The sequence below is a fragment of the Protopterus annectens genome, chromosome 7.part0, assembly GCF_019279795.1.
Source record: "Protopterus annectens isolate FY-2018-M chromosome 7.part0, PAN1.0, whole genome shotgun sequence".
Classification (NCBI taxonomy): domain Eukaryota; kingdom Metazoa; phylum Chordata; order Ceratodontiformes; family Protopteridae; genus Protopterus; species Protopterus annectens.
In genome coordinates, this window is record NC_056739.1 from 1,068,556,598 (window position 1) to 1,068,578,296 (window position 21,699).

Here is a 21,699-nt window from a genome sequence, read left to right on the forward strand (position 1 = left end):
TTATTACAAAAAGATATGGAGAAAGGACCACAGTGAGTCAGAGCAAGAGAATATGGAGAAAGTGTAAGAGTATAGAGACAGTAACAAAGCTTATGAATGTAAGCTTAAAGTAGGTTAATTGGGAGGTATACTGATAAAGAACCACAATAATACAGTGCATCTACAAAGTAATTTATCATAACATAGCACTACACTGATAAAAATACACAATATAAAACCATCACTTAGTAAACATTCATGGAACTAACCAGTACATCAAAAGAGTGTTATATACCAGAACACCAGCAGCTGACATTACATACTTGTTAAAGTGCACAGGTTCAATAAACATAAAGCTTATCCAATCTGAATGAAACTGATACAAATACAACACACTATGAAGGATTTTTCATTGTCCTACATAGTCTTAAAATAAGTAGAAATGTAACAACATATGACACATTACTGCACTGTGAAGAATGACGGTGACTGACTGGTAGAGAAGAGATAGTTACATAAGTGAAGCTACTTGTCTTACTGCATAACTTAAGTCCATAGGATTATATATGCTGAACTGCTATGTACAATGCTATGACACATTTGTTTATGTGTGTGTTTGTGCATTTAAACCCACATTTGCACACAGTTGTTATGGAGAGTCAATAGCAGTATCATTTAATGCACTAGGATTGCTAGCAAACACATATCCTGTGTAACAGTTGGGAAAGGAAAGTCTGTTAAATAGAACTCTGGGAACTTTCATAAGCACTACTATTCAAAGAACATAAGGCAAATATTGTTTACATTTTTATGACTGGTTGAGCCCACTGAGGCAAATTAATTAGTGCTCTAATATCCATGCAATTCAGGCCAAGCTGCACCACATTATTTTAATGTATGCCAAATAAGTGACTCACAAATAATACAGTGAATGTCAGATAAAACTAACAAAGTTATTCACGGCTAAGGTGGTCTAAAGAAGTAAGAAAGGACATGCATACTTAACTTTTTCCCCAGACGTACTGGCCAAATCCAGAACATACAATGTAAAGCCAAGTGAGAGGAAGACCACTGCCACTTCAACAAAATTTCTTTATAAAATTAAATCAAGACAATAACAATCACTGTTGAACAGTTTTTCTCAGTATACCAGAAGTATATTCACAGAGTGATTTCTTTATTTCTAGACACTGATGATTCTATTACAGCTGCTAAAGAAGGTCTGTAAGTTTGAAGACATTTTACGAAATGGTCCCGAGTTACTGCAGTAGCATTCAAACCACCTTCTTGAAGTGCCAGCAGTGCAGCCTAAAATGATCAGAAAAGTCTAAGTCAGTGAAAAAAAATAAAATACAGAATTACAAAGTACAGTTTAAGGACATCATAATTTGTACTATCACTGTTGCCGTCCACAAACATACGTGTCTTAGACACTAGCAGAAAAGATTATCCCATTGATTGCATTCTGATCAAATGCAAGTCACTGAAAGTTTGAGAGTCCCAGACAAGTACTACATGTGTATAAGCTATCTATAACCTAGGATCATAGGAGGTTACTAGGCTAACGGCCTAAGGCCCCTGCAAGTCTAACCCAGTACAAACCCTGTTCCCAAGAATATCAAGTTATTAACAGGAACTAAGTCAACAACTATTACCCCTGTCCAAGAGGGACACAGGTAAAAATCCTGGGGTGAATTTGCGGTTTCACATCCAATCATCCAAATTACACTTAGAGTCAGCAAGGGACTGCTTCACCTGAATTGGAAGTTTGTTCCAGAGAAGATGTAACCTCTGTGAGACATACCTGTCTCGCTCTTCAGCAAGTCCTATTGATGTCACGTACTAGGCTGAGTTCCCTAGAGCAAGTACATCTTACACCATTTCATTTACGAATGTGCAGCATTTCCATTATAGCAGAATCTGAGATTGCTTTATATGGAAGGCATAGTTTACCTCTGACTTGTCTGTAAGACACAGAGTATAGCGACAGTGATTTCAATCTGTCATCTTATGACATATACTGAAGAACCTGAATTTTCTTTGTAAGAAACCTTTGAGGTCTTTCCAGTTGCTGCAGGTGCCTGGTAAGGTGCATACCAAAGGTAGCATTGTACTCTACTATTGGCCTGATGAGTGAGGAGTACGGGGGTTTATAATCCCTTTTGTTCTGGATGCAATGCCCTTACTTATGAGGTGGGTGATATAGAAAGCCTTTCTTGACACTGTGAAGAATGGTGGTCAAAGGAAAGTTTGCTGTCAACCTGTGTGCCCAAATCTCTCACCACTGATTGCATACTTACGGTGTTATTAATGTGGTAATCTACATGGAAATCGCCCTTGCCGAAAGGGATGATAATGCAGTTTTTTTGCACTGAGTTTTTGTCTGTGTAAGTCCCTCTTTTATGACGTTGACATCATTTGGGGACTCTATGATTGCACCCAGTTTGTAATCATCAGCAAACTTTGTCAGCCATAGTCCTTTTATTTTAGCCTGTACATCAGAGAAGTAGATTCCAAACAACAGGGGCCCCAGCACAGATCCCTGTGGAACACCACTGGTTACAGGTCTGCTGGTGGAGGTAAAGTCACCTATTTTGACTGTGCATGTTCTGTGAGCCAATTTGCAACCCACCTGACAGAATATGAGTTGATCTCCATTTTTTAATTGCTCCAAATCACTTAGGTTTCTAATACCATGACAGGAATGGACCACATTCTTAAGTCAAAGTATGATTAAAGTTCATGAAATTAATATTGGTCAATCTTTGACGTCAGCCAGAAGTGCTCTTCGTAGCATCGTGCCCAGTAATGACTCCTCCTGCAGTTCGTATGGGGTTACATGTATTGGTTGTTGTTGTGTCTTTCGACTTTTCCTGGTTCTATCTAAATAGGATTGTAGATTCTTTTTTATAAGACTAGTTGCTCCTACTACTTTTGGAACTGTCTGGGTATCTTTCTTCCACATTGCTCTTGTTTCTACCTGCAAATTCTGATATTTTATGACTTTGTGTCTCTTTGTACACAAGCCACTGTAGTCACTGGGTGTGGTGATTTCAATGATTGATGCTACTTTTGTCTTCTTTTCATGGACAACTACATCCAGTTTTCTAGCATCTATCCTTTGAACTTTGGTAATGGATGATCCCATGTGATGTAGACTTCATCATTTTCTATGATGCTGTGTGGCTCATGTTTCCAGCATTTTTCAGCCACTTCAATATCATAATGTTTGCACAATCCCCAGTGCAACAGACTCGCCACATTATAATGCCTTTTAGTATAGTCCTTATGCCATCAGTATGTCACAACCAGCAACAAGGTGTGCAACTGTTTCCAATTCTGTTTTACAAAACCTACATTTGTCTGTTTCTCCCACATGTTCAAAGGACTTTGTAAACCAATGAGTATGTAGCCCACTATCTTGGGCCGCCAACCTTTCATCTCTTGGTTTGAATTTGCCTCTCTTTAACCATTCCTGAATTTGATCCTGATCAACATGAAGTTCTTCCAGAAGTTTTTTATACTTGCAACTATATTTAGGCATTTTCCACATATTTTGATTTTTTATCTGGTCCTTCACCTTATATTCTTCCTTATGTTTTTTGGCATATTCAGTTGGTGCCTGATTTTTATCTACTTCTGGTTTGATTTCCATTCCTACTTGACACCAATGTGCTTCTGCTAGACTAAGCAGGGAAGTCATCTTTGATTTATTCTCCTCATGTTTCAAAACTTTCGCTAAGTTTGGGTCTTGTGAGGTCAGCAGATATGTCTGCAGTCCCACAATTGCAGATCTACACATGTAATCAGTTTCAAAGAGGCCCATCCCTCCTTCAGAATTGGGTATTTATAATCTTGGTATGCAATGATTTTTATAAATCATTTGGTGAGCATGAAGCATCCTTCTTGTTTTCCTGTCTAATCTATCCAACACGTTTTGGGACCAGCCAATCACTCCAAAACTTAGAATAACAGCAAATTGTTTTATAGCTTGAATTTTGTTCCTAGATGTCAATGCTGTTTTCAGGATTCATTTTAGTCTTCTAAAGTATTCCTTGCTAAGTTCTATTCACATTTGTTCATGTTTTGTTGTTGATCCTTCATCAATTCCTAAATATTTATACACTCCCCCTTGCTCAAGTTCTTTTATATCACATTCTTGTCCCAAACTGATGTTTTCTTGGTGTTGCAGTTTTCTTGATTTAAAGGTTGGTTTTGCACATTTATCAAGACCAGATGACATTCTTGCATCATCTAAAAAAGTTTTGACAACTTGCAGTTGTGCTTTCAGTTCCTCATCGATGACCTATACAGTTTTAAATCACTGACAAAGAGTAGTCTTTACACTTTGTTGTTTTCTAGGAGCCAAATTATAGCCATGGCCTAAGCTGTTCAGTAGACAGCTTAATGGGTTAAGGGCAAGACAGAATAGCAGGTGTGACAGAGTCACTCTGGAATACCCCCTTTAGAATTTTTATCCCTGGGAAGATAATTTGTCCTTTATCATGGCTTAACTGCAAAGTGGTCTGCCACTGTTTCATGGTCACTGTAATGTAGTCAATCGGTCTAGGGTGTATCTTATACATTTTTAAGTACTCTTTTATCCATGAATGTGGGATACTATCAAATGTTTTTTTTTTTTTTTTTTTGTAGTCAATCCATGCCATACTTAGATTCTTCCCCCTTTTACAGTTCTCCACTATGACTTTATTTCATAACAATTGATCCTTTGTTCCATATGACTTTCTTTTATTGCTCTTTTGCTCTATTGCCTTTAATTGGGTTTTCTTCTAAATGACTATAAACTCTGTCGGCATCACTTCCAGTGTATAGTTTATACTACGTCTGAAGGCAAGTTATTTGTCTATAATTTTTATGGTAGCTTGCAGGTTCACTCAAGTAGCAGCATTGTTCTTCTGGTTGTTAGCCAGGTTGGTGTCTGTTCAGGGTGCGCATATAAATAGTTTTTACTCATGGCTAAATCTTTGTGCAAAGATGTTAATACTTTTAACCAGAAGTTAGATACTGCACCTGTGCCTGGGGGTTTCCAATTAGAGGCTTTTCTTAACTGTGTTTCAATCTCTCTAGCTGTTACTTCATCCCATTTCATATCCTCTACCTTTAAACTTCTTATTCTTTTACTTCTTCTACCCATGTAGCATCTTTATGTTCCACAGGATCTTCATAAGTACTTCTCCAAAATGTATCTATTTCTTCTTTTTTTGGTGGTCTTTCAATTCCTTTTACTTTGTTTCCTAATTCTCTATAAAACTTTTTTGGGTCATCAATACATTGCTTATTTTGTACTCCTCCTTTATATTTGTGTATCCTCCAAGTTTTTCCAGCAGTGCTGAGATTTTTAGTTTATTTGCGATAATGCATGATAGATCTTGATCTGTTCTAATACTGCGCATTGCTTTTAGCACGTCTAGCTAAGTATTTTTGTTGATCCTCTTCTATACTCTTCTAACAGTGATACTTCTTGTCTTAACTGCTTTATAGCTTTCTCTATTCAATATTTCCAAGATCAATTTCTCCACTTCCTTTACCTCACTACCCTGTTTTCTTGTGGTAGAACTTTATCAATTATTAATTTAGCTGCACAGTAATATATCCTGTTTACTTCTGTCATATTGCATGGCTCTCTAGTGACAATCCTAATTACTGTAAGGAATATCTATATGCCATCAAAACTAAGGACAAGTTAAATAGGTTCATAGGTGTGTACTAGGCTAATGGCCCTGGAGCCTTTACAAGCCTAGCCCATAGAAATGCCCTGGCATCGTGCCGCCTATTAGAGCCACTGGAGTGATCCCCGGGGTGAACCCTCTATTTCCCATCCACTCATCAAGATTTCATTATATAAGCATTACATAAACATATCATGATTTGTGACAAATAAAAAAATTTATTTTATTTTACTGTTTTAGAACAAGTATGTTATGACAAAAGGGGGGTGGGATTTTAAGAATCAAATAGACAAGAGAGAGATATACTGGCAGATAAAATTAAAAGCTGATGTTTTACCGGGTTTGAATGAACACACAAATATTAAGTGTTATTTGAAGGACAGGAAGTTGAAGTGTTCCTCAGTTACTAATTAAGTAACAGTTTTGAGTTTGTGTCTTAATTGTTTTAATTAAATTGAATGGGTATTTGTGGATTGGTTGAATATTGCAGCCTGTGACTTGTATAATGATGTTTAAGTTTTATTCATGTTGTTTGTGTTCTGAAGAAGGTTTTCAAAAGCGGTTATTAAAAGAAACTAATGCTAACCACACTTTTCCTGGTTCCTTTTTCCTTAGAGTATTGTTTTTTTATTATTTTATTAGTTACACTCTGCCTTAGTCAGGGTGTTGGTGTTTATTGGACTTGTTTTCTTTCAACTGATGGCTGGTGCTTTGGAACAGGAACTACTGGATCTAACTTTGCACCCTGTGCGTGATAGGACAAAGCGCTTCATGAACTGGTGATGGCATTGACTGATATGCAAAAGACCTTGTCTTCTCTACTTGGTTCATCCAAATTATTGAACCTTTTAAAAGAAAAAGGCAGAAGACACCTTGGATGATTCTTTCAACAGCTGTGAAACGGATAAACAACTTTCTACTAAAAATGCAACTACAAGTACTTATAGAGATGTTGCCTCTGCTCTAAATGGCAGTTACAAAGTATTTTCGTCTACAAGAGACGGGACCAGTTATATAATTAATAGTCTTACTGGTGATGAATTAATGAGTTGGAGAAGCGACTCAAGAAATACAGAGCTATTCACATAGAGAACAAGTATTTTGAGCACTGTATTCAGTTAAACATGGTACCGAAAGGTCTAAGAATATTTAAAGTACCTAATGGTGTAAGCGACAATGATGCTTTTTTCTGAGTTAACATAGTTCTTTAATAACATGGGACTAGAATTTTTGAAGTTACTTATCAAAGACAATACTTCTAAATTAGTGCAAATTCATGGTAAACTGATTTCTTTACATAATGAAATCAGAAATGCATTAGAGTGTCCTGTTGACTTTCAGCATGAATATGAACAGATTTTAGCCAATGTAGATCGCTAAGAAAAGCATATTATCATCCACAAACTGAAAAAGATAGAGTGGGACTTGTACATATTTTCAGTAATAAAGAAAGAAATGGTAAAGCAAGATTTACAACTCAAAGATACAGTGCTCAAGGAGATTCCAGGAATTTTCATTTATCACTCAGGAGGTCTGGCACTTTAAATGACATGAATACTAAAACCAGAAATTACGGCACATCAGAACCTGGAAATAAGACTGTTAATGATGTGAATAAGTGCCAGTCGTCGATGTCTTGGAATTTAACTTTCAAAGGTTAATTAATGAACCTTCGTAGTTCTAATACAGAAAGTAAGGACAAACAGTTAAAAAATTTCACAGGAGAACAGACGTATATCAGGGCATCAAGAATGATTAGTGATGTCCTGGCCTTTTATAATGAAATAAATTTTATCAAACAGTTGTTTATTGACAGGGGTTATGATAAGTTAAATTTGGATAGAACAGCTCAAGAAATTATTGCTAAGAAATGTACCCTGTTTAAACCTATACTTCATGGGGGTTTTGAGGTTAAAATTTATTCTAAGAAAGGAGCAATAGTTCAAAATGGAAATATAGAGAGTCATTCCACACCACATTGTGTTTTAGATATGACAGTGGACACAGGGGAGGTTAGACAAGTGATAGAAACCAACTGAAAAATAATTAGTGGCAACAAATATTTAATGGAGGTATTAGGAGAGTGTCCCATGTTTGTATATAAAAAAAGATATTTGTTTTATGATGGTCTTCTCTTTTTTTTGTCACATTCAGATTTTACAGTCAAACAAAATGGGAAGTTTCATTGCGACTCCAAAGGAGTTGTTTACATAGGACTTTGTTCAGGATGTAAATGTTTTTGTATAGGCATGACTACTCGTTGCCTACATGATAGGATAATGGAACATCTACATGCCATCAAAACTAAGGACAAGTTAAATGCATTATATAAACATACCCTGATTTGTGACAAATATAAAAAATGTATTTTATTGTTTTAGAACAAGTATATAGTATGACAAAAGGGGAGGGAAAGAATCAAATAGAGAAAAAGAGAGGTATACTGGCAGCTAAAATTAAAAACTGATATTTACTGGGTTTGAATGAACATGCAAATATTAAGTGTTACTTGAAGGGTAGGAAGTTGAAGTGTTCCTCAGTTACTAATTAAGTTGTTTGTCTTTCGGCTTTTTCCCGGTAAGGGGTCGCCACAGCGGAACTCCGGCCCGCTAATGATTGGCAGTAGATTTTTACGAAACACCGAGGTGCCAGCTCGACACCCAACCTTCAACGAAGGCAAGCCCATTTATGCACGCATGTCTTTCGAATGTTACCCAACTGTGGGGAGGACATGCAGACTCCACACAGAAGGCACTCCCAAGCCACGTCGAGAATCGAATGGGAGAACCTCTTGCTGTGAGGTAACAACGCTACCGCCGTACCACCGTGGCAGTTCAGTTACTAATTAAGTAACAGTTTTAATTTGTTTCTTAATTGCTTTATTTAATTTAATTGAATTGGTATTTGTGGATTGGTTGAATATTGTAACCTGTGACTTATATAATGATTAAGTTTTATTCATGTTGTTTGTGTTCTGAAGAAGGTTTTCAAACACGTTTTTTAAAAGAAACTACGCTAACCACACTTTTCCTGATTCTCTTTTCCTTGGAGTGTTGTTTTTTTTATTATTTTATTAGTTACACTCTGCCTTAGTTCGGGTATTAGTGTTTAATAGTCCTAATTACTGTGTTCATTTGTTTTATCAAACTTCTGACTTTTTGGGTTTTATTGACCTTCTGCAGTCTATTTCTTTCATTGATCTTAATATGTCTATCTCTATTAAATCAAGCAACTCTTCTCTCATCTCATTTTCTTCTAAACTAAGGGCACATTTTTGTTTTCCGTTTCCAGCATGCATTCTATAGAAAGTCCTACAGCATCTTCCTGTGGCACATTCTCTTCAATTTCATCCTGTGCCATCTGTTTGTCTGTCATATGGGAACTTACTGGCCTATCATTCCTCAGCATTTACTGCGTCACAGTTTCCTGCTCCTTCCCTTGCTGTCCAGCTTCAAGTGAATGTTTATACTGGTTTCCTGTGGAAAGCTACAAAATATCTTCATATGGCACCTGACCAATTGCTTCCTGTTCCACTGGTTTCCCCTTAATTTGGAGGTCCACTGCTCTATCTTGTAGTGGTGCTTTCTGAATTAGATTTTCTACACTAAATCCTTCACTTTGCAGGTACTCCATAACCTCAGTTTCTATTTCTTTAACTTCTCCGTTACTAATCTCCTTTTCTGCTCTTCCTCTTTGTCTTCTTATTTTTTGTACTGCAAAGTTTTCCATGTCCGGATTCCTTTGCCTGTATTTCTCTTCAAATATCTTTGGTGCTGCTCTATTTGTATTGATTAGTTTTGCTTTCTCCTTTGCACAGATATTACACCATATTAAATCTCTTTTTCTTTCACATGGTCATATTTCTTCTTCAGATGTCTCCTGATCTTCCTGTTTCTCCTTACTCTGGGGACTCGTTCCATCATGCTGTAATGCAACCTGTGTTAGTCCTCCTACACCAAATTCTTCACTTTGTAGGCACTCCATAACTTCAACTTCATCTTTTCTACATTCCCACTTTGTGATATTTTTTTTTTATTGTGAAATTTCCTTTATCTGGATGCCTTTGCCTGTATTTGTCTTCGAATATCTTTGGGGCTGCCTTCTTTACAGTGATTAATTTGGCTTTCACCTTTGCATAAATATTGCACCATATAAAATCTCTCTCTTTCCTATGCCCATATTTCTTTTTCATACTTTTCAAAAATTTCTAGGTTTAGTTGTTTATATTTTTGCACTTCCTCAGATACTTCTTTTTCCAAACAGATCAAAGTTTCTTGGCCTATATGCACCTTTTCACAAATATGTTGTATTAATAAACACAAACTTTTATTTGAGGCTTCTGACAGCTTTTTCTTGTGGAAGTGTTTTTCTTTCCTCTAATTTCTCTCAATCTTTTTGTATACCCTGTGTCTGGAAATTCTGGGCTTTTTGCATAACACTAACAATACAGAATTTCTTTCTTATCCTCAATAGTCCACTCTATTGCCTTTATGGCTCTTCTTTGGCCCATCAGTTTTTGTGATTTTTTTTGGACTGCTACTTCCTTCTATAACAGGGGGGGGCATCCTCCCCCTGGGCCTGGCCCCATTGTAGGAATGTTTCCATATTTTGAGGATTCTACACTGTCACTTTTTCCAGTCCTGGCACCAGTGCGCATACCAGGAATGGGCACTTTTTTATCCTGGATCTTGTGCACCCAGCTATCTTTTTTAATTTTTGACCTATGTCTGTCCACAAGCCCCTATTGTTTGGAATAGTACAGTTTTGTACCTACCATAAATGTAGATGTTCGAAGATCCACATTGCTGCAGTCCTTACACTTGGGTAGTCCGCTGTCCTCGGTCGGCCCGAATATCAAAGTATAAGGCTGATGTCGGTCAAGGCGCATTTGACTGACATCAGGACGTCAGGGTACAAATGCGCATGCCCGACGTCATATCCTCAGTCTTTTCTTGCCCCAGATGTCAGAAGACCCTAAAAAGAAAGGTCAAAACCAAAAGACAGCAAACAACCAACCAACCACCCTTGCACTAAAAATATGTACAATATATACAATATACACCATATTGACAACCCAACCCACACAACCGCCTCTAACTACAGAGGGGAAGGAGGGAGGGATTGGACTGCAGCAATGTGGATCTTGAACATCTACATTTATGGTAGGTACAAAACTGTACTATGTTCTTCATCTCACATTGCTGCAGTCCTTACACTTGGGTAGAATCCCAAAGCAGAGGTAAGGGAGGATGGCAAAACTATAAGGAAGCAGGAGCTGCCAAAATGCCCTGCAAAATAGCAGTGGCAAAACCAGCCCTAGATTTAGAATAAAGTGGAAGGTGATAATGCCTAGAGAAAGTATGCACTGAACTCCAAGTAGCTGCCTCCAAAATATCTTTAGTTGCCACCCCTTAAAAAGCTGTCAAGTGGCAGTAGCCCTAGTGGAATGAGGCCTAATCCCAGCTGGAATCTCCTTGCCATGATGGGAATAACAGAAAGCAATGCAAAACCCAATCCACTTAGAAATAGTTTGTTTTGACACAGGCTTGCCCTGAGAACTCAAAGCAAAAGAAACAAATAACTGCTGAGACTGCCTGAACCCCTTAGTTCTGTCCAAATAATATCGCAACTGCCTGTGTACATCTAAAGTGTGCAAAATCTTTTCCCCTTTATTTTGGGGATTTGCATAAAAAGTAGGCAAATGAATAGTTTGGTTTAAAGCCACACTAGAAACCACTTTAGGCATAAAGGAAGGATTAGTACGTAAAGATACCCTATCCTTATGGAAAATTAAGAAAGGCTCAACCGCCATAAGGGCCTGCAACTCAGAAACCCTTCTTGCAGAGGTAATGGCCAACAAAAAGCAGTCTTCCATGATAAATATTTCAACTCGGTAGTAGCTGCAGGCTCAAAAGGTTGTAGAGTGAGTTTCTCCAACACAAAATTGAGATCCCAAGCAGGAGTAGGAGCTCACGTGGGGTCTTATATTCTTTGCCCTCTAAGAAATTGCTTGAACAAAGGATGAGAAAACAATGGTGGGTCACAATCATAGTGAGCCGAAATTGCTGCAGCATGAACCTTAATAGAAGAGAAGGACAAACCTTTGTCCAGTAACTCAGTAAGATATTGAAGAGCCACACTTAAATTAGGCTCAGAAACATCAAAATCCTTTGCTGCACTCCAAAATAAAAATCTCTTCCATTTATCTGCGTACACTTTCCTTGTACTAGGCCTTCTAGCTTCCAAAATCACATTCAAAACTTGCTGTGGAAGTTGAGACCCACTATGGTTCAAAACAGAATATGCCAGGCTGTTAGGTGAAGAGAGTGAAGCTTGACATTGAGCAAATGACTGTCCTCCTGAGACAACAGGTGTGGAATCGAAGGCAAAGGCCATGGAGGCTCCGTACCAGGCTTCTCAGTAATGGGTACCAATGCTGTCGAGGCCAATCTGGAGCTATCAAAATCATCCTTGGCTTGTCCTGTCTGGCCTTTAGTAGTACCTTTGGGAGGAGAGGCAGAGGTGGAAAGGCATACACATGAAGATTGCTCCAATTGAAGGAAAGAGCATCCACTTTCCAAGCTGTGGGATGAAACCTTTCGTGCAAAACTTTGGCAGCTGGTGGTTTAGTGGAGAAGCGAACAGATCTATGTCTGGAGTTCCCCATGACACTGTCAATTTCTGAAATACATGAGGATCCAATTTCCACTTGTGGGGATCCATAATTGCCTGCTCAACACATCTGCTAAGGAGTTCTGTGCTCCCGGCAGAAACCTTGCCTGAAGATTTAGCTGTAAACTGAGAGCAGTCTCCCACAAAATCATTGCTTGCCTGCATAGAGGATAAGAATGTGTTCCCCTTGCTTGTTGATGTACCACATGACAGTTGTGTTGTCTGTTAGAATCAACACCTGCCCTGGAAGAAGTAAATCCTTGAAAGCTATTAATGCAAACTGGACTGCTAACATCTCCTTCAAGTTGATATGTAGATGTTGTAGTCTGGCAGGCCACTTGTCTTGTATCCACTTTCCATTCAGATGAGCTCCCCAAGCTTTGTCTGAGGCATCTGTCGTTAGAATCTGACTCGCCTCTGGCCGGGTCACAGAGAGTCCCTTGTTTAGGTGACATTCCTGAGCCCACCACAATTCCTTTTGAATGCAAGGTATTATTTGAATGACAGTGTCCAGATCCTGGCAGTGCTGTGTCCATACATTTTTGAGATACCATTGTAACTTCCTCATATGCAATTTGGCATTGGGAAGCACCAGAATACAAGATGCCATGAACCCCAAGGCTTGAAGGACTGTCCTTGCAGTCAGCCTGGACTGATGAGACAATTGATGAAAGTAAAGGGAAAGATTCTTTTGTTTGTCCGGGGTCAAAAGGCCATCTGGGATGCTGTATTCAGTCTTACACCCAGAAAGCACATGTCCTGAGAGGGTACTAGACTGGACTTTATTTCATTCACAGAATACCCCAGGCATCTTAGCACTGCTATCACATATTCCAAATGATGAAGAAGCTCGTCCCTTCCTTGAGCCAGAATCAGGCAATCGTCCAAATAAGGATAGATCTGTATTTCTTTTAGCCTGAGGAAAGCTATCACTGGAGCCAGAACTTTCATGAACACTCTGGGCGCAGTAGATAAGCCAAAGGGCAATGCAGAGAACTGATAATGAGAAGTCCCAGCCCGAAAACGCAGATACTTCCTGCAACTCAGTCTGATAGGAACATGAAGGTAAGCCTCCTTGAGATCCAAAGTTACCATCCAATGATCTTTGCCCAGCAGAGGTAAAAGCTGTTGTAACGTCAACATTTTGAACTTGGGAATGTCCAGATAAGTGTTGAGGGTAGATAAATCCAAAATTGGTCTCCACGTGTTCCCTTTCTTTGGTACTAGGAACAGGCGAGAATAAAATCCTAGGCCCACTTCTGGCATAGGGACCGGCTGTATGGCCCCCATTTGAAGTAACAGAGAAATTTGTTTGTGAGCCTCTATTCTTTGCTGAGGAGGAACGCCTGGCATGCCTTTGAAAGGAGGCAAGGTATGGAAATAAAGCCTGTAACCGTGATGTATGATATCCAATACCCATCTGTCTTGGGTAATTAAACTCCAATTTTCCTTGAAAAGTGCCAACCTTCCTCCCAAAGGTGCTGCCAGACGAGAAGGCTCTGGCAGCTGAAAAGGTAGGTCATTGGGTCTGTTTACGAAAGGACTGACCCCTGCCCTCACCTCAAGACTGTGCAGGTGAACTCCCTGTTCTAGGCCTGAAAGAGCCCTGAGCTCTGCCCCTACCATGTCTAGACCTACCCCTAGACTGGGAATCATAAGAAGGATACGTCCACCCCTTGGTAGGCCAATTTCTACTAAACCTCGGAGGCTGAACCTGCAAAAAACTTTAACAGTCTGCATAGACTTAGCCTTGTCTTCCATTTTCTTTAAGACTGCCTCAACAGGAGAACCAAACAACACATCAGATTGTAAAGGAGCATCTAAAATCCTTGTCTTAACATGGTCAGATAAATTCTGATCCCTCAGCCAGGCGTGCCTGCGAAGAACTGACCCAGTGGCAGCCACCCTAGACGAGGCCTGTACAGCATCAAAACCACATTGCAAAGAATGCTTACCCACCTGTTCAGAAACATGTACTAAATCTTGTAACTCTTTACACTCAATACCTTCCGCCAGAGCATCTACCTTAGCCTTCAATTGTGAAAGGAGATAGTTTTGGTATTTCAACATGTGAAACTGGCAATTCAAAGCCCTCATAGCTAGGGTGGAAGAAGTATAAACTTTCTTTCCCCATCTATCCAAAGCCCTGGCCTCTTTATCTGGAGGAACCGGATTTTGGACAACAGAAGCCCTAACCCCCTTAGGGCCCTGACTAACAGTTGCTGGGCCTGCCCTAGGACTCTTAAAAAGATACTTATGAGCTTCAGGCACCCTGTAATACCTATCCGGTTTAACAGGAGCAGGAGGCAAAGAATCAGGATTAAGAGAAGCCTCTGCAAAAACATCTTCCACCACATCCAGAACAGGAGGTATAGCCAAAGGCCTATGCTGGGGTAAAAACAAAAACTCCCTAAGCCTTTTCCTGGAATCAGAGAAGTCCTGACCTTCCCACTTAAAATGCTCCCTCATGGAATGAAGAGTCTCTGAAAAAGAAAAATCCTCAGGAGGAGAAGCAGAAGGAGTAGAATCATCCACATCAGAATCAGAATAAGGAGAATACTCCTGCAAGTCTTCAGCCAAAGACTCTGAAACATCCGAAGCCTGCTCAAAACTCCCTAGCTCAGGTTCCACCCTAGGTCTCTTATCAGGAGGGGGCAAAGAACCTCTAATTAAAGTAATCAAATCTTCTGCCATTTTAAGCATATGCTTCTTGGGCACAGATCCTGAAGAACTAGGGGTGACACCAACTGAAGCTAAACCTGGCCTGCCTCTGGGAGAAGCCTTGGAAACAGAAGGAGAGGGCCTAACCACCCTAGGAAGGGAGGGGAGTACAGTAACCTGAGAAGCCCCTTCAGCCTGACCTGCCTCCTGAGAGGCCACATCCTGCAATAACAAAGTCTCTCCCTGGGAATCCAGAGGAACCTCCAGCAGAACCACCGGCTCCACCGACACCTCTAAAGAACCGGCGTCCGGTACGGACGGTTCTTCTAGCCTAGGCTTAGCTGCTTTGTCCTTGCGCTTCTTCGAAGAAGCGGCCGGAGCATCCGACGGCATTTTATAATTGCACCGCTTCCCGAAGACTAACCTGGCACAATCTAACCTTCTCTTTATAGTGCGCTTATTGAATCTAGCACAAGAGCGACACCCAACAACGTCGTGCTCAGGCCCTAAACAAGGAATACACAAAGTATGATAATCTCTATGCGGTATCTGTTTCCCACAAGAAATACAGTTATTCACTTTTTCTGACATCCGGTAAACCACGGAGAAAAAACCAAAATATTCCCCAACGGGGTACTTAGCCAACTTTGACTCGGTCTGAAACTCCGAATTCGAAAAATTTCAGAACGCCGAACGGCACTTGCAACGCTGCTTCTGCATCGGACCATGCGGCAAAAAAGACTGAGGATATGACGTCGGGCATGCGCATTTGTACCCTGACGTCCTGATGTCAGTCAAATGCACCTTGACCGACGTCAGCCTTATACTTTGATATTCGGGCCGACCGAGGACAGCGGACTACTCAAGTGTAAGGACTGCAGCAATGTGAGATGAAGAACATCTACCTCTCGGATTTACAGGCTAAAACAAAAGGCCTATGGCTAACAAAGTTTGCTGTTGATCTCTAGCTGGGTGAGTTTATCAATGATGCCTGAGTGGGGAATAGTGCCAAAGGCCTTGGCCAGGTCCAGGTAGGCCATATGCACAGATATGCCTTTGTCCAGGGCTTTGCTGACTGTCTCAAAGAAGTCCACCAAGTTCAAGAGGTAAGATCGCTCTTTAATGAAGGCAAACTGGGCTGGGTCGAGCGTTTGGAGGTCTCCTATATCTCTGTTGATAAGGTCCATGATTATTCTTGATACAGCCTTGCAGATTAGGCTGGTCAGGCTTATGAGTCTATAGTTCCCGGGGTCTGTGGAGGCACATCCTTTATGTAACAGGATGACGGTTGCTGTTTTTCATTTAGCAGGTACAAAACCAGTGTTAGACTGTAGTTAAAAAGAGTACCCAGCGGTGCTGCTAGTTCCTGTTTTAATCCATTTAGAATGCAGCCTGGGACATTACCAGGTCCCATAGAGGCTGTGTTTTTGGCTTTGGAGAAAGTGTTTATAACCTTCTCCTAGGAGATACTATGTGGAGGGCAGGTAGTAAGGATGCTTTGGCAGATATGTGGTGGGGACGGGGGTAGAAGTTTTCAGTGAACCGGTCAGCTAGCAGGTAGGCTATTTCTGTGGGTACAGTATATATGGTGCAATTAACCATTTCTGTGCAGATCTGGGTTTTTCCTTTAAGGTTTCTGACATAGCTAAAGAAAGCCTTATGGCTATCCTTAGAGAATGAGGCTAATTTGGATTCACAGTTAGCTTTAGAATGCCTTACGAAGTGTCTTATTTGCTTATTTTAAGCAGAGGAGAGAATGCTTCCAATTTAGAGACCATTCCTTCCTGCTCTTGGACAGCAGTTTCTTTCTCTTACTGTATAACCTGTTAACAGCAGATGCCCAGCAGGCATGTTTGTTCTTTCTTGAGGATCTTGTTTTGATCTGATCAGGTACGGCTGAGTCAATACATTTCTACAAATGCTTATACAAGTCAATGGTGTAAATCCCAGTATAGGTGTCCATACCATCAGTGAGCAAGGGCAAGGGCTATGAAGCTATTAATGCGGTCAAATGCAAAACCAAAGAAAACCCCATCAAGTTGCAAAGTATGTCCCATAACCAGCAGACAAAAACAGAGCAATTGAAATGTTAAATGAAAGCATAACATATAAAATGCTCAAATTTCCCATTTAGGTTAAGCCAATCAATAACCACATTAAGGGCCACATGACAGTTATTTATACCACAAAGCTGTTTAATAACATTCAAAATCATGAGATATCTGAGATAAAGTGTAGGAATTCATGTTGCTGTAATATAAATACAAAGATCTCCAATTTAATAACCTAGAAACATGTCAAAAAGGTGTTGCATATGCAAAACACTAAAAATCTAATTGAACTTAAATGATCGATAATTAGAAGTCCTAAATAATAAACTAGTATATATGAATGAACATATTTTTGGAACTTGAAAAATTCATTATTTGCTACACTTTATCTCACATATCTCATGATTTTGAATGTTATCATGTAACTATCATGTGACCCTTAATACGGTTATTGATTGGCTAAACCTAAACAGGAAGTTTAAGCAGTTTGTACCAGCATAATAAATCTGGAGTGATAATATGCTTGGTTTGAATGCTCTAACCCATCTTTTATTTAGTTTAGGTAGGCGTTGCATTTTATTTAGATTTTAAGAATGACCACAAACTATAATCTTATGTGTTATATCGTATGTATGTAAATGATTTGATTGGTACGCTATGATTTTAAATGTCTTCATTCAACATTTGCTTTTTAATGTCTGATGAAGAGTTGGTTTCTCAGTGTGAAGGTGCTCACTTCTTTACAATAAACAGTTGATTTTTTTCATATAGCCCTGCCATGTCTCTGGATGTTTTTTTTTTTTTGGGGGGGGGGGTTCATTTGCTTTTTACCATTGAGACAGATTAATTCTTACAGCAACTGTTTTTGTTTGTATATTAATGCAGTCAGGTGTACATAGGAAGTTACTAGGCTATTGGTCCTGAGGCACTTACAAGCCTTGCCAAGAACTTATCCAATGTTCCAACAAGTCAGCACCCTGTGCCACTGTCCAGCAGGGACACAGGTGGAATCCCAGGGGTGTATTTTCTGTTCCCCATCCAGTTATTTAGTCTGTCTGAGTAGAACAGATGTTTGAGGCCCTGGATTCTCTGGGTGAGGAATCTCTGTGGTCTCTCCAGCTGCTGCATGTGCTTTGCGAGGTACATGCCAAAAGGGGCATTGTATTCAATAATCGGTCTTATAAGGGAAGAATACAGGGATGTTATGACCACCTTGTCCCTGGATGAGATACCCTTACTAATGAGGTGGGCCATGTAGAAAGCTTTCCATACAACAGAGGCAATATGGTGGTCAAAAGTCAGTTGCTATCAACCTGGGTTCCCACATCCCTCATGACTGATTGCCTGCTAAGTGCCTTATTATCAGTTTGATAATTTGTGGGGACATCATTCTCCCCAAAAGGGATGATGCATTTTTGGCATTCAGTTTGAGGCCATGTTTCTGACACCAGTCATTTGTTTGGGTGAGACCCTTTTGGAGAATGTCCACATCACTAGGGGAATTGATGACAGCACCCAGCTTGCAGTCATCTGCAAACTTGGACAGCCATAGTCCACTAGATTTGGACTGCACCTCACCTGTGAGAAGTATATCCCAAACAGCAGGGGCCCCAAGACCAATCCCTGGGGTACACCACTTGTTACGAGTCTACTACTACTTGAGGTATTAAGTTGTAATTGGCTTTGGAGAAGTGTTTTAGTCTAGTTGCTGCTAATGGAGGTCAGATGTTATTGTTAATTCTAATGAGACTGATTTATGATCAGACCTCCCTATGGAGGGCCATACACATAGGGTGGTGCAACGATCACCCAAGTTAGTGAGCACCAGATCCAGAATGTTTGGACCCCTTCTGGGGGTGTCAACCAACTGGTCAAGGGCACTGGAGTTGATGAAGTCCAACAACCTTTGGGAATGTATGTTAGTGCATGTATAATTTACCCAATCTATGGATGGGTAGCAATTCAAGTAGATCCAAGTATGCAGTATGGGTATCCTGGTTCATGGAGGGGGCCCTATAACTGGCAATAACCTGGAGATGGGTTTCTTACCTACAGTCAGTTGGTCCTGGATTAGTTCAAGGGAATTGTTTTGTTTAACCAATCTAGAGGTGTATTTATCTTTAATGAATACTGGTACTCCACCTCCTTTAGTTCTCGCACTTTCAGTTTGTGGTCTGAATGTGAGAAAGGCATTATAACCCAGTATGGCCAGCATGCTTTTCACGGTCTTAAACCAAGTCTTTGCGACTGCACAGATGTCGGCATCTTCTAAGGTGAGGGACACTTCCTGTCAGTGCAATTTTAGAGTTAGACTCCTAGGGTTTAGAAGTATTACCTGAGGTTGCTTTTTGAAGATATTTTACATTGGGAATTTTGTTGTTGTAACATTGCCTAAAAAGTCACTATGGTAGAGACAAGAGCCTTAGCCAGTAGCTGAAACCACAGAGGTGACAGATGAAGACCATCTCTGACAAAGCAGCGTGGTCTATCTACCATGTCATCCCATGTTGACAGATACTGGATCCCCTTAGAATGATACCACAAACTAAGCCAATTGCTGAAGTCAATCACTTTTTGTTTATATTGTGGTATCATCTTAGGTGAGGATAGAATGCTGCTCAAGGCTAGGGACATACCTGCCTGGGACACACATTCAGAGAGCTCAGTCATGTCTCTCTTCATATAGTCCAGTGATGTACATCTCAAGTCATTCACACCAACATGAACTATGATGGAGTCATAACAGTACTTGCTGTGGAGAGACCTGAGTGCGTGTGTAATATGGCGGATTCTGGCATCTGACAGACAGCTGACTTAACCTTCTCCATTTCCAGGCTGGTGAGTAGGACATCTGTGTGTCTCACTATAGAGTTGCCTATGACCAAAACATTTGGTTTAGATGTGCTTTGCCTTAGGGGTTTGTTGGTGAGACACGTGTTTGTGGTTTTATGTGTACCGAGTGCTTAAGTACTGTATTAGGTGTAGCATGTTTGTGTTTCTGAGGTCTCTGGTGTTGAGGTAAATTTCTGGTGAGTATCTCTGTGTATGATGGTTTAAGTGTTGACAGCATGGTTTGTGCAGGAAGTGTAGTACGTGGGCTGACAACCTGTTCAGTGTCACTGTTCTGTGGATGAGAGAGCAACGATTCCAAATTCTTAGTGTATATGCAGCTCTCACAAAATTGAGCTTGAGTGGTTTAGGAGTAGTGGGGTTTTCACTGTACGTGAGGCAATTGCTACACTGCCTCAGGATACCAAAGTCAATCAGGATGGCAGGAGAAATGGAGGAGAGCTGACCATCCATAATACAAGGTGTAAATTTGCTTACTTTAATGAGGACAGTTGCAAATGTGCTGCCTAAATACAAGCTAAATTAAGCAATTTTCAAACAAGCTGGCCAATGGAAATGTTCAATACTGAGCCTTATTCCAAAAATCTCCAACTTAGACGGATCCTTTGCTATAGTCTTCTGCCACAAAGGTGCAAGGGGCCCGCTTAATGTAAGATGAATGGTTTAAGTGCTCAGATAATGCCAAACAGTCTAGATTCAGCAAATCTAAATCTAGCCTATGCTATAAAATACACAAGTACTAGAAAATACAAAGTGCAGGAATGGTCCCGAACAGCAAACAGTTGAAACAGTGAAATAACAAAACAGTTAAAATGGTTAAAAACAGTTAAAAGTAGGCAGCAGTTCAGTAATACACAGTTTAAAAGTACAGTACAGTGAATAAAATACTTATTTTTCTGTAGATTTTAAAGGATGCCTTTATTTAGCAGAGTCACTATGCTAGATGAATAGTATATGGCTGGGCCCTACCTCAAAGTGTGCAATACTGATGTTGCAGCTGTTATGTAGTCCCACCTTCTCACAGGTTTTCTGCAGAAGCATATGATGAATGCCTACCCTGTCACATCCACATCTGGAGAAAGCTGAAAGATACTGACTAACCCACACTCTGACCATCTGAAGAGATCTGGAACATCAAAATGGGCAACCCCCAGATGAACATTACATTAGAGAGGCATTTGTTTTACACAATAAGTCAGAAGTCAGGGGAAACATTTGCAGCTTATATAACTGGCTTGAGGAACAAGGCCAAAATGTGTCGGTTTGGTGACTTGAAAGATGAGCTAATAAAGGATAGACTTGTATGTGGTATCAATAGTGCTGCAGTGAGGAAGATTTTGCTTTGTGACAGTGATTTGAGTGCATGCGTGTGTGTGCCTTCCTTGGAAGGTTAGGCGCCGGGCTAGCAACTTGACACTGTAAAACTCCCCTGCCAATCATGAGCGGACAGGTGATCCGCTGTGGCGACCCCTAACCGGGAAAAGCCGACAGAAGAAGATTTAATATCAATCTAGTCAATTCTTAAGATCAGATCCATAATGAATTATCTTGTTTCAGAGCGTGTGAGAGAGAAACAGAAAGTGAACTGAATTTGCAAGAGAAAGTATTGTAAGTTATTACACACTTTCTTATTTTATTATATTTTTGAAGAAGCTAAATCGTTAATAACTATTTACTGCTTTTGTTTGTAAATTACAAACCATCAGAACAAAGAACACATATAACTGGTGCATACAAATATGAATATTGACAATGTGTGTGATAAAAATCATCCAATCAATTCTTATTAAATGAAG

The 21,699-nt window shown here is 40.0% G+C and overlaps 1 protein-coding gene across 2 annotated transcripts in view; it reads right to left on the reverse strand.

Annotated features, from left to right (window-relative positions):
- Nucleotides 1-764: 764 nt before the first annotated feature.
- SPATA5L1 (spermatogenesis associated 5 like 1) overlaps nucleotides 765-21,699 on the reverse strand; it is a 259,837-nt gene continuing 238,902 nt past the window's right edge. For both annotated transcript variants that reach the window (XM_044077627.1, XM_044077626.1), the window contains one exon: nucleotides 765-1,287. In XM_044077627.1, coding sequence (XP_043933562.1) covers nucleotides 1,141-1,287 — 147 coding nt within the window. In that variant the 3' untranslated portion in view covers nucleotides 765-1,140. The remainder of the gene's footprint in view (nucleotides 1,288-21,699) is intronic.